The following is a 13,298-nucleotide window of genomic DNA, read 5'->3' as shown; positions in this document are numbered from 1 at the left end:
ACAGTCTGAGAGCTTCAATGCACACGGGGGGCGGAGCTTCCGTGGCTTCCTGGTAATCTGATTGGCCCCATTTGGTCCTTGACATCATTATTGATTTCTCACCAACGTCAGTCATCATGTGACGTTTCTAATCGTCATTGTCTTATAAAGACGGGACGAGACTTTTGTCCTCGATTTCCCCTTGAAGGATTGTTTTGTTTTTTTACTTTATTTTTCTCCACAGTGAAAGTGAAACAAAACGTTACATCATTGTTGCAGTTTTTCCACCGCGGAAGCTGCTGAGTCAAAGTGGAAAATTTAGCCTTTAGGTTGAAGTTCAAGGAATTTACACGATCTTGAGAGAAAAATGGAAGCCGACGACGTTTTTGTTTAATATTGAGACAAGATGAGGGGATAAATTCCAGCTGCAAGTTGGGGGATTAGAGCAAGTCTGTGTTATTACAAAACGCCCGTCTGATGTACATGACTGATAGCGGGAGAGAAAAAAAAACAAAAAAACTTGCTTCACGCAGCCTGAGCGAGACGACGAGAAAAAAAACAAAAAAACCTGGCGATCAATATTTCATTAAGAGACGCTTAACGTAGGGACGAAACAAGGTGTGTTGAGGTTCATCCGTTTCAGCGCAGCAAGGAAAAATTATTATCATCCGTTGTTATTTATCTGCACGCTATTTATTAGAGAATTCTTGATCCTTTAACCTCCCATGCCGAGTCTGGACTCGAACCAGGGAATTTATGCGAGGCCAACATCTATTAATACAATTAAGTAGTATTCTATGGAGCTTGCTGTGGCTACTTTAAGTACGCAAGTTTGCTCGTACTTAATCCATGTAATCTATGACACTACTTTTGTAATCTGGAGTAATTTACCGACCATGGCCAGAATGTGAATACATTTTTTTTTTTTTTACTTTTTGATCAAATTTCACCTGAGAAAATGTGCTTTAATTATAAACATTTAACAATATCAACTGGAGGCCAGCCAGTTTTTATCAAGTTTCAATATTTTTTTAATTTTTTTTAAAGAGCAGCATTATTTTTATTTGTGTTTGTTATTATTTACAGTGAAAATGTCGGAGACGATGCTTCTCATGCCGTCGCCATGACAATCGATCCATCCGTCATAAAGGCTTAACCTGGGGGGGCGTCACGTTATTGATCACGCGGCAGAAATCACACGCTTTGCCATCAAGGTGCCGCGTCATATCACACACTGTTGCCATGGGAACAGCTCATCAAAGGCCCCACACACACACACACACACACACACACACACACACACACACACACACACACACACACACACACACACACACACACACACACACACACACACACACACACACACACACACACACACACACACACACACACACACACACACACTGCATGAAGCTGCATCGCAGACAAAAGCCCGTCACAGAGAGAGGGGGCCTCACCGCCCACGTGCGAACGTCGTCACGTATTTGTCAACATGGCGCTTAAAGTGACAAACGTGTTTGATTTGGTAAGACTCGTCTCCACATTGCTTCTCGGAAGAGACGACAGAACATCCTCAGGCTGCCGATTTCCAACGTTTTGGAAGAGACGGATATTTAAACGCATCTAAAAATACATTGGATTCTATATTTCTTGGTCAGGTGACTGTTGGTGTGTGTAAAATATTCATGTTCTCAGTGTCTTGTGAAGAGGAACCAAGTGGTGGAGATGACGATGACGATAACGATGATGAAGTTCAGATCTCAGCTTTACGGAGTCTGATTGAAGTGACATGAAGGAGAGTCTGAAGACGCCGGCGTCCACAGACCATCTGCGCTTCCTTCTAAACGTTTTGGACAAATGTCCTGCAGAATGTCTTCAAAGATTGTGACATTTATTGAGAACAACTGCTGCTGTTAAGGCGTCTTCACCGAGACGGATTTCTCTTCTGTCCCATTTATTTGGACACTCTTGAATTTGAGGGTGTTGTGTGCCAAAACTAACTGCAAGCATGATTCAGTCGCTTGTTTATTACCGTCACTTTCTCAGCAAAAAAGAAAAAGAAAAAAGAGGAGGATTGAATCAAACAGGGGTGTGAAAAATAAAAAGATTTCTAGCTGATGTCTCACAAAAAACTCAAATTATTTATTAATTTTTAACTGTCTTTAACTGCAATTGATTAAATTTACCTTTATACAATATCTTCCATCAAAGCACATTTAAATGCAAAACAACATTTAAAATGTGAACAAATTAAGGACAAAAAATATCTTTGAAATTGTTGTCGTGACTTGTAACCTCAAAAGTCGCTAAAAACACTGCGTAATTATAGTAACATTAGTATTTGTAATTTCTTAATTGCAGCCTCGATTAAAACCATTTAGTTTTATCCTCAATAGCAGCCATCGGCCTCAAATATGTATATTTCTATTTGAAGGTAACTCAATGCAGAGGTTTCATCAGTTAAAAACAAACTTATTGGCTAGAAAAGCAGCTCAAAAGGTTAAATGTGATTTAAATTTGCGGAAGAACTCGGTTGTCACTGAGGATTTTAGGATCACGTGAAGCTCATTGTACTGAGCGCGACAGTCCATTTGTATTTCATCACTTCCATCTCAGCTCACTAACATTTTTGAGAGTCAAACTAATAACACACGTGTACAAAAGGACAGGACTCTCGCCGGGGATCCGGGGCGCCGCAGTAAAAAAAACACATGGGGGTTATTTGTGAACGCGCTAACGTGCGAGAATGTTGGCTCTGGCTTCCAGCCCGACGCAAACTCGTCCGCTCAGGACCTTCAGACGGGACGACGTTCACGTCCGACATGTCAATGAGGACGAGCGGCGCGACGAGGTGGAGTGAGATGTTTGGAGGCTGCGTGTGAGCAGCTCTTAAATCTACAGCGTGTGAGGTGAGCAGCTGGAGTCTTCGTCATGACAGAAGCTCCTCTCGCGTCCCAACACTGAGAAATTGTGTTTATTGGCAGAGATTAAACGTGGTTCATTGAACATTATAACATTATACGAGTTGTTTTGCCACGTAGGTACACAGCAGTGGTAAAACACACAGAAAAGGATTAATTTCTCGTCACATTTTCCACTTTATAAATTTTTTTTTGTCTTGATATTTATAATCCTGCTGTGTTCATCAATTAAGATGACTGCCATTGTCACTATATTAATATTGATACACAAAGCAAGCAGCAGCTTAATATATGTGACATATAACAAGAATAACGATCCAGCTTCCAACTGGAAGTGATGATTTTAAATGTTTCTCTAATCAGCCTCAAATCTGGTGGGTGACTCTTGCTGAAACATCACCTAGTGGACAAATCAAGAACAGCAGCTATTTGGTGTAAAACTAAAATACTCATTTGTTTTTCGGCTTTGTAAAATGAATTTGGCAGAACAAAATGTCCCACAGGTTGGTTTCGGTGCAGGACAACAGCAAATGTTTACTGGTCCGGGCGATGAGCAATCACAGAGAATATAATAGAAGGCAAAAGGTCTGAAGATTCAATTCATCCAGTTTGACGTCATCTGCTTTCGGAGTTTTCTGCTGTCGGCTGAGAACAACAGCTGGATAAACAGCGTGCTGGACGCTCTGCTGTGAGAGACGCTCTGTGTCTGCGCGTCACGCTGACACAAGTTCCAGTGCGGCCGGAGCGACGCCGAGTCAGAACACGTTCCAGTCAAACCCACCGAGTCCAGATAACACTTGTAAGAACGTCAAGACAGCCCAGGCTATTTTTACCGACACGTATCCTTTCTCCTTTTCTTTACCTTCTTTTATAAATCCCAATATTGGCTGACTCATGACAAAGAAATCTCAGGCACCGACGTGTTTCTGCAGATGCTGATCATTTACTCCAGAAGTGCATTAAGAAAACTCAAGAACGCTCTTTTCCCCCCATCAACTTTTCAAAGTGCGCTTTTAGCTGAAGAGCCGGTGGCGACGGCCGGCACGTCTCCCACTCCTCAACAAAGCAATCCGTTCCTATTACTGCGCTCCGCGGTGTGGTTAGCTACTCTTAGCGCGACGACGGGAGCAGACACTGGCGACAGACGACCTCCAGAGTTCTTCACTGGGAGCTGCAAGAGATCGTTTTCCCCGACGGCCCCGGGAACTAGATAAAAACTCCTTTCTCTTCCTAAAAGCGTCATCCTGTGCGACCCGTGTGTTGGTGGTGAACGAACACTGTGGCCACGCAGGAAAACTCCACGTCTGCATTCTTTGTTTCTGCCCTGAAAGGGAAAAAAAAAGAGACTGAGGCTCCAGTCGGCGTCTCACCATGTGGCTCTGCTGGGACTGGGTGGCCCCGTACATCGTGATGCCGTTGGTCGGTGGTGCCAGCTGTGGCGCGTCTGCTTGGATAAAGCCCCGTCTGTCAATAAGACTAAGAGGAGAAGAGCAAGAGAATGGACAAAGACATTGCTTGTAAGCCTTCGTTAACACACAATAGAGAAGGCAGTCCCACCAGCTATCAAAAGGTCAACAAAACAACTAAAATATCAAGCTGCTACCTTCACTCGGTGCAAGTTTATTCTACTGCAGGGTGAACATAATAGAGACAATAAACTGTCAACTCATCGTAGTGGGAAAAAAAAAAAGAGTGTGAACACTGGAAATTGAACGTTTTCTGCATTAACGGGCTTACAAATATGATCTCATCTACATTTACGTCACAAGCATAAACAGACACAACGTGCCGATATGACAAACGTATTCAATGTTTTATTCAATGCGTGTATTAAATAGGAAAAACAGATTCCTTTTGGCAGCAATAACTTTAAATTGCATTGTCTGTGTGGTTTTGGGTCCAGGTAAAGTTTATGATGATGAGGAGCAATTTGTGGTGCAGCCAAGTCAACAGTAAAACATCGTTCATTCATTCAATCCCTTGTGTTCGTCTATATTTGAGATTTTCCATTTTATGGCCATTAAAGCACAAAACTTTGACCATTAAGCTTTTTCTTGTATAAACATCCCCATGATTACATAAAATAAAAAAAAAACTAAACGAAGGAAGAATGACTTAAGTACAATCATGTAATCGTGGATATTTACATGTTTTATACATATCTATTCCAAAAGGAGTGAGAAGCGGTGAGAAAGCTTAAGTCTTAAGCACAATGACGATTGGGTGAGTGAACGCTCACTCCTGTACTCGCCCACACACACACAAACAAAAACAAACAAAAAAAAAAAAGAGATCAGAACTTGATGATAAATTGGAGTCGTCCTGAGGACAAACCTCAGCCTGCTGAGCGCCGGTGTGCATGTGGATGTTTATCGCGCACGTGGAAGGTGTGAAACAGTACGGGTGGGGGGGTAATCATTTAACAGTGTGCTGACGGCGAGCTCCAGTGGGACCGAGCTGGAATCAGGTGGGGAAATTATTTTTTTTGCGAGAATTAAGCAGAGACGACGTCCCGGGGAGCCGGCGGTACTGCCGGGGAAACGCCGGAACGCTCGCAAACGCAGCCAATTGCAAAGGGAAGCGAAATCCTGCGGTTTGATGCATTTTGCAGTGCAGAGTACGACCTGGAGTCTGCCTTCGTCTGGACGTTTGTGCGTTGTTTGCTTTGTCCGAGGCGGCGGGGGGCGGAGGGGAGGCATTCCTGTCTTGCTGTGGGAAGCCAGCTGCGCGCTGCCTGTAGCCACACATACACAGATGGCAGCCACCTGTGCCACTGAGGACTCTCCTTTGCCACCCACTGGACTCATTATTAGAGATTTATAACCCGTGTTGGCCGGCGCACAAACTGCATAGAGACAATGCCGCTAAAAGCCTCCGTTATTACTCTTCGACGCCGCATGAGTCGCGGTGCATCTGTGGTTATTTAGGAGCAAATCAAAGGGGCTGTGCGATCCAAAGGATAAAACGTGAGGCAGCTCCCATATCTCGGTTTGCCCGTCGTGTATGAAATATTACTAGAAAATGTATAGTTTTGCAGAAGGGGAGGGGGAACCGGGAGGCCATGTGCAGCGTGTACTGACATTTACAGTCACATGGGCACGCCGATGAAGCAGTGGCAGTTGGTCTGTACTTGGTGTCGCATCACATGAGCAGTAGAATAAAAAAATAAATAAGTGAAACCTAATATATCGCGCCAACTTTGATCTCGGATTTGGTTCAAATAAAATCCTCCACGGTTTTGCGGTATCGCCGCTATGTTTAGCAGGAAGGCTGCAGGCTGCCTCGATTCATTTCAGAGCCCCTCACATCAAACGCTCCAAAGCGACACTTCTATTTCAGCCTTTGGACTAAAAAAAAAAAAAAAAAAAACACAATGAGAAGACAAAATACCTGAAAGAAGGAGGAAAAAAATAAAAAATAAAAGTGGTGTGAGTTATTAATATAGGTGGTGGAAAAGTGCCAAATGGGGTTTTTTCTGTGAGGTGTGAATGACGAGGCTCACGCGTCGTCGTCTGAACATAAACACACGTCATACCTCGGTGGCAGAGGTCCACACAGCGCTGCACAGCAGTTACTGAATATATTGCCATGGCTGTAGGGGTTATAGTTGTCTTTCCCTCTTTTAGAAGACCACGAGCCTTTAATCTGGAGGGACAGAATGACAAGACGTACTTTTAGTGAGACAGATAAGTATCTCAGGAGTTGTTGATAAACTGTGTATCCCGTATGAGAAGCAAACCGGTGACATTGGAGGTTTTTTGTTTTTTTTGGCACAATGATCTGAAAATCAGATAAAAACCAGACCAGTGAGCATTTATCATGCCACTTCCCTCCTGCGCAGCACGTATGAATGCAGGACTATGAAAAGGCGAAAGTACAAAACAGTTACTTATTATAATAAATGAAAACCTTGAATAAAGTCGCTGCTTCTATTAACGCGATCACAATGCAAGTAACAGGCTCTTAAGCCAGCGGAGAAACATAAAACCTTAATAAATAATGAATATGAACCAAAACAATGAAACCCTGAATGCTTCTTCTGATTCATAGGAAATTCCGTCGATTCTGCACACAATTAAAAAAAAAGTGTGCAACGGTTTTAGGCAGAAGTGACAAAGTGCAGAACGCCGTCGAATACGGAGAAGTTAATGGCTAACCATTAATACAACTTCACACAATGGGAATGAACAAAAAGGAAAACCAGTATCTGCTGCAGTCAAACAGGGACTTTTGTTTCATTTTATCGCCGTGGAACAGTCAAAAACATACAACGATTCGTTCAAGGAGTTTCGAAACAAATGTAATAAAGGAGCAGCGTGCGGTTTTCATTACCGGCGACGTCTGTATTCGTGTGTGTGCCGCGGCCATACTCACGTCTTCGTTGGTGGTCTGGTTGGAGCTGATCAGGTACGTGTGGAAGCCCGAGAGTCCCACTATGGACCAGACGGAGAAGAAACACACCACCACCTCCAGCACGGTGACGCAGTTCAGTCAAGGAATCGACGCTCCATCCATTTATTTATTTTTCTGTGTGCATTTGAGTGAAACTGACGACTTGTGTGACTGGTGATACGGATAAAGAGGCACAGATAACGGAGCCGTGTGTAAGCAGAGTAATGCAGCGAGCATATTGACCTACAGCCCGGGGGCCGCCCTCCTCCTGCCAATACCTCATAGTTACCAGTTCATTTGGCCGACGCCGCGAAACGTTGCTCATTCTCTCTGCTCCACATAAAGCACAACGCACTCACTGTTCACGGTGCATTCCTCTTTTAAAAAACATCAACAATAACCCACAAGACGGGAGTTGCTCTATTCCGTGAGACGACACGTTCAAATACTCGGGACACTTCAGGCTAAATTCACAATTTAGTATTGAAGATAAACACTTGAGAGCTTTGGAGATAAAAGCAAATAAAAGGTTTGTCCGTCAGGAGTGTATATATGTCATGATTTAATGCTGCAGCTGGGAAGTGGGGAGCGTTACCATTTGAGTAAGTACCACTTCCCACTTTGCAGCGTTCACATGACGACAACAAGCAACATGGCCGCCTCCAGAAAGGAGGCAAACAAGCTCATTATTGGAAACATCAAACAAGAAGAGGATGGAATGAAGCTCCTGAGCTGCAATCATTCTCACACTACATCCATATCTATTACCTGAACAGACGTTACTCCCGTATTTATATTGCGCAATCCGTGTAACAGCTGCTACAAAGCTTGATGTCGTGCATTTTCTAAGTTCTGCACTTTGATCAGATTCGGATGTACTTTCCCCACAAGGACTCGGGTCCTGAACGCACCGTAAGACCCCGTCAGCTCACCCCAGCACAAAAGAAAAATCAACTAAACACTCAAGACTTTATCAAGGTCCTCTTTTACTCTTTCTTCTGAGCAAGGACAAAACATGTCATCATTCCTCCGGTACAAAGCGGCCGCGACGATACCATCGACTGCAATCCTCCCTTTATTAAAGTCCTGTAGGACACGGGACGTTATCAGGCTGCCTTGGCACGCATTTCTCTGCTGGAGAAAGTTATCTCACTCGACGGAGAGAGAGGAGGGCGGGAAGGAAGAGAGCCGGTGTCGTGGCTCTCTGCCCCCGACGCGATCGATGTGGGGCTATGAAATGAAGGTGGATGTCAGTGGCCCATTGAATTCCACACGTAAATCGGCGTGGCCACTAATACAACACCTCATATAAAGGAATCATTCAACACTTCTGGGAAAAATTCTTTGAAAATGTATTAACTGCTGCCAATAATGGAATAACACTCGGGGCCGCGTCCAGACGACGACGTTTCTGGTGGAGACGCGTCATTTTTACATTTTCATTCTAGAAAAGTTTGGTGTCCACATGGAAACGTTTTGGAAATAATGTCCTTTTCTAGAACATCCAGGAATCATGCCACTTCAGAGGCATATTCAGCAAATCATTACATCATTGGCTGGATATTTTAATTCTACTTTAATCTTGTTATTAGATCATTCATGAAATGTTACTGTGATAATTTAACAAATATGTTGGCAGGTTAGTAATGTATGAGCGTATTACATTGAAAAGGCCAGTTATATCAGATTCATTACATAGAAAATATTCAAAATAATTGGCAGGTATTACGTTTCTCCATTATTACATCACTGGATGTTAGTTATCTTCTGTCCTCTCAAATTGTGACGCAGCTACGAAAGAACAAAATAAATATGATTAATGGTTATATATGGAAAAAGACATCTGATTATACGGGCTTCTGTCTCATAATCACATAACTGCTGTTAGCTGATAATGCATAAAACATTATGGCGTTTACATGATCGCGTTCATTACTCTTGAAATCAGTTTAATTCAGAGTTTCGGTTTTGTTTCAGATTCACGAAAAACTCAAACTGTGGTCGTGGTTTTTTCCGTCCATCCCTGGGTCAAGCATTGCAGAGAGCCACAGGGCTTTGGCACGACAACGTGAGCTCTAAATCTCCGTGTGAACAATTTAGAGCTCAAAGCTGCGGTCAGATGACGCGACGCTGAAATGACAAAATTAAACACTTGCTTGGATTTACCACAGTCCATGTGATTATCTCTAATGCTGTGTTGAGACAATAAGCTGACTTACAGCGCATTTACAACAGCAGTAGCTTACGACATCACACACACACACACACACACACACACACACACACACACACACACACACACACACACACACACACACACACACACACACACACACACACACACACACACACACACACACACACACACACACACACACACACACTGTATCACATCGACAAGCACTCTTTTTCAATCTCCTTCTCACACATCTTTAAAGCGGGGCGAGTTGGGAGACGGATGAAATCAGAAACCGGCTGAATCAATCAGCAGAGCTGCTGTGCGTGCTGTTGTGGCTGGATGGAGGAGCACACTTCTCTCACACACTCATCTCACACACACTCATCTCACACACACTCATCTCACACACAAGCCAGGACAAATCCAAGCCAGCGGATGGAACGACTCCAGAAAATGCATGCAAATGAATTCTAACCTACAAGAACAATATGTGGCTCCCCTTAATGTGCAGTGAACCTATGTCAAGAACAGTTTCTTCCGCGTAAATCAAGTCTGTGTTTTCCAACCTTTTGTCAACACCTTCAGATTAACCAGCAATAAAAGGCTGGTGACCTTCTCTTGGGTATAATGCTCATGATTGGACGTGAAACAAATGAAAATCTAAATATATGAAGTCTTATTCTCGTTTTCTTCTACGTAGAAATCAAATTTTGACGACCTCAGTCAAAACATCTGGGTGATCTGGACCCTAAATTAGGATCTGCTGAGGTATGTGAAAAGACGAACTAGGGGCAGGTAAGCATATGGCGAAAAAAATGCATTTCCTCTTTTGAAAAACCCACACCTGACGGGAAACGCCAGTCAGTGAAAGGATATCTGGCCGGACTCTCTTTAAGAGCATTGAGGAACCCACTTCGATGCGAGTCTGTGAAAACAGAGAGAGAGAGAGAGAGAGAGAGAGAGAGAGAGAGAGAGAGAGAGAGAGAGAGTTTCCATTAGACCAACACAACTGTGTCCCACATAATGGCGCGTGCAGCATTAAGCACTCTCAGAATGTGGAAACTTCTATCAGATCTCGGGTTGTACATCTTCGCTTTAAGCCATTACCTGCTGCAAGAGCCCTTATCGAGAAGAATTCGGGAGTGAGTATGTTGAAATGGGCGAGCCTTTATGGAGAAGGCTGAAATTGGCAGCAGGAATAAAACCCTTGAGCAAAGACGAGGCACTTTGTGTGGCTATGGCAAATATCTTGAGCCTCCTTCAAACAGTCAGAAATGTGAGATGGTTTGTTTGTAGAAAATAGTTGAATGTGTTTATATTCTTGGTTTTATCTTTAGAAATTGTTGTCATTGACATGAACGCGAACAGTTACGACTCTCCATATTCAGGAGGGGGAGATACAGTCCAGTTGATCTCTTTGGGGACTGAGAACTACAATTAAAACACAAAGAAATAATGGCATCCCCAATATTTTCCAATTTGGAGCCAATAATTAACACTAAAATTGGATTTTTCGTAAAGGAAAAAGTATAATTTCAAGTCTCGCCTATCTAATTTACAGGTATCATTGGCTCCACCAACAGAGTTTGTTGCTTTGATCACCAAGATGAAAACAAAATCCTGCTTTAAAATATACTTGCTTGCTTCAAAACACACATCCAGATAACATAATCTTAAACTGGTCCCCGTCTGTAGACATTTTGACCAAAGTAGCAGGAAACGGATATAAACTGGAGAACTTCGAGAACCGACTGAACAGGGCCTGATTACAAAGAAAACTGAAGAAGGTAAAAAGATAATAATCACCACTCCATGCTAATCTTGACCCATATTTCATTCACCGGTGGAGCCTTGATGTGCCGACTGTCACTTGAGCACAGATGGGGATCTCAACCGGCCACTGCCTGCTCCCAGCTGGAAAGCTGGTCTCAAGCCAGAACGATGCAGCTTTTCATGACGCCCACTTACAACCTGCCGGCTCCAGACACACCGCGGGCGTGTGTGTGTGTATGCCATACCTGGGAACACTCTTTATTTTTTTTATTTTTCTTGTGCCCATTTTAGCCACTTACTTAAAATGATGTGCGTGATGACGAAGGCGAAGATGAAGATGGTGAGGAAGGACAGCGAGAGGATGAACATGTAGAAGAAACGGTAGTTCCTCCTTCCTACGCAGTTCCCCACCCATGGACAGTGGTGGTCGAATCGCTCTGCACAGACAGGAACACACACAGACGGGAGAGTTTAATTTTGGCGGCGGGGGATTCACAACGACACGGTTTTCCTTTTATGCACCCGCCGTGATCCTCCTCCGATCTCATGTGGGCAAGTGGGTCGAAATGGAAAGAAATCCCCATTTTACCTCAAAGAATTGATGCTCTTTCGAGTGCAAATCCACAAACGACTCTTCACACCCGTATTGCGGAGAATGTTCTCATTATGCCACAGATTGTCACTGCAGTTTGAGCCGTCGTGCGTTGGCTCGGATCAATGATCGCTTGTGAGCGACAAGTAGTCACGGGACCACTTATTCCACAAATAACTCTGCTGCGATTGATTGAATATATTGAAAAGGCACCGTCTTGTTGTTTTGCAGACTTTAGCCATCGACTCAGTGTTGTTGTTGGTGTCTTGAGGTATTGATGCGCAACTGCACGTCTAAATGTTTCGTGAAATCATCAATAACCCGTGAGGTAAGACAAACCAAGAGCTGCAAATTCTCCAGTTGCACTGCTCCAAATGAGGTTTCTTGAGCACATCTCATGTTTATAATAAATAATTCAGTGCGCATGAGCACAATGCCCAAATCAAGAACTGTGGGAAATATGGGGGGGGGGGAAGGGAAGCGTCCCTCTGGCTCTTGGCATAATAATATAGAAATTTTTTCACACAGTGCAAAACAGCTATTTATATACACTGGCTAATAAAAGTTACAGGCTGGTCGGCAGGGTTGAAAAACTCTGGCCGTCACCGTGGGACTGTGAGAGGTTGAGAGGGTGAAAGGGAGCACTTTGCCAGGTCAACAGATAAAGTGGCGCCGCTGAGACCTCGATCCGAGGATGTTTGAAGACGCCTGACAAGCTGCAAATGAAGACAAAGGAGGGGCAGAGAAGTGAGCGGTGGCCGTCCAGACTCGTGTCTGCGCGGGGGCGGAGTTTTCCAGGACGTTAAACGCTGATACAATCCCATCAGACACTCCGGTACAGCGAGTCCTCTTTCAGCCACGTCTGAATGGCTAAAACGCTGACAATTAAAGAAATCCCACATGGCGTTCATATAAAATTAAATAATAATAAAAATAGAAACAAATTTGCATTTGAGTGCCGTCTGAAGGGTTCGGCAAATCGAGAAATTAAACGTGAAATGCCTTATTAATTAAAATCACAGAGTGGTGTTTCATCAGGAGGAAGCGTGAGCACACTCGTCGCTCTGATTGCTTGAAGAGCGGACGGCCAGGAGTTCGCGTGGCGAGTAATCAGCCTCGACTTCCAGAGTGGGGCGACTCGCTGTGCACAGTGGTCGCTACCTAATTATTCACGAACCGTTATTTGTTTGGTGCAGTGAAGTGACCTGCTTTTGTCTCCATTAATCCATGACTTTTACGAACTGGAGCCTCCGATCACACTGGGGGGACGGTGGGAAGAGTATGTCACAATCTAACTATCAGAAAGGACCGATAGTGGTGGAAAGGGAGAAAAGACCTGTAGTAATGTGTGTGTAAAGTAGTAGAATGATTGAATTTTCTTTTCTTTTTTTTTTTTTTTACAGTTGATTAGTGTTACTTCATTTCAGCTAAAATCTCATTTACATCAACTGGAAAGAAG

The 13,298-nt window shown here is 43.6% G+C and overlaps 1 protein-coding gene across 3 annotated transcripts in view; it reads right to left on the bottom strand.

Annotated features, from left to right (window-relative positions):
* zdhhc14 (zDHHC palmitoyltransferase 14) overlaps positions 1 to 13,298 on the bottom strand; it is a 46,623-nt gene that overhangs the window by 1,951 nt on the left and 31,374 nt on the right. For all 3 annotated transcript variants that reach the window (XM_080512765.1, XM_080512763.1, XM_080512764.1), the window contains exons 5-9: positions 11,547 to 11,684; positions 10,351 to 10,399; positions 7,278 to 7,380; positions 6,439 to 6,548; positions 4,274 to 4,379 (exon numbers count right to left, since the gene is read on the bottom strand). In XM_080512765.1, the coding sequence (XP_080368891.1) occupies positions 4,274 to 4,379; positions 6,439 to 6,548; positions 7,278 to 7,380; positions 10,351 to 10,399; positions 11,547 to 11,684 (506 nt within the window). The remainder of the gene's footprint in view (positions 1 to 4,273; positions 4,380 to 6,438; positions 6,549 to 7,277; positions 7,381 to 10,350; positions 10,400 to 11,546; positions 11,685 to 13,298) is intronic.

Source organism: Blennius ocellaris (genome assembly GCF_963422515.1).
Source record: "Blennius ocellaris genome assembly, chromosome: 17".
Classification (NCBI taxonomy): Eukaryota; Metazoa; Chordata; class Actinopteri; order Blenniiformes; family Blenniidae; genus Blennius; species Blennius ocellaris.
Note: the sequence above shows the minus strand (reverse complement) of the source record. Positions and strands in the feature narration are given on the sequence as shown.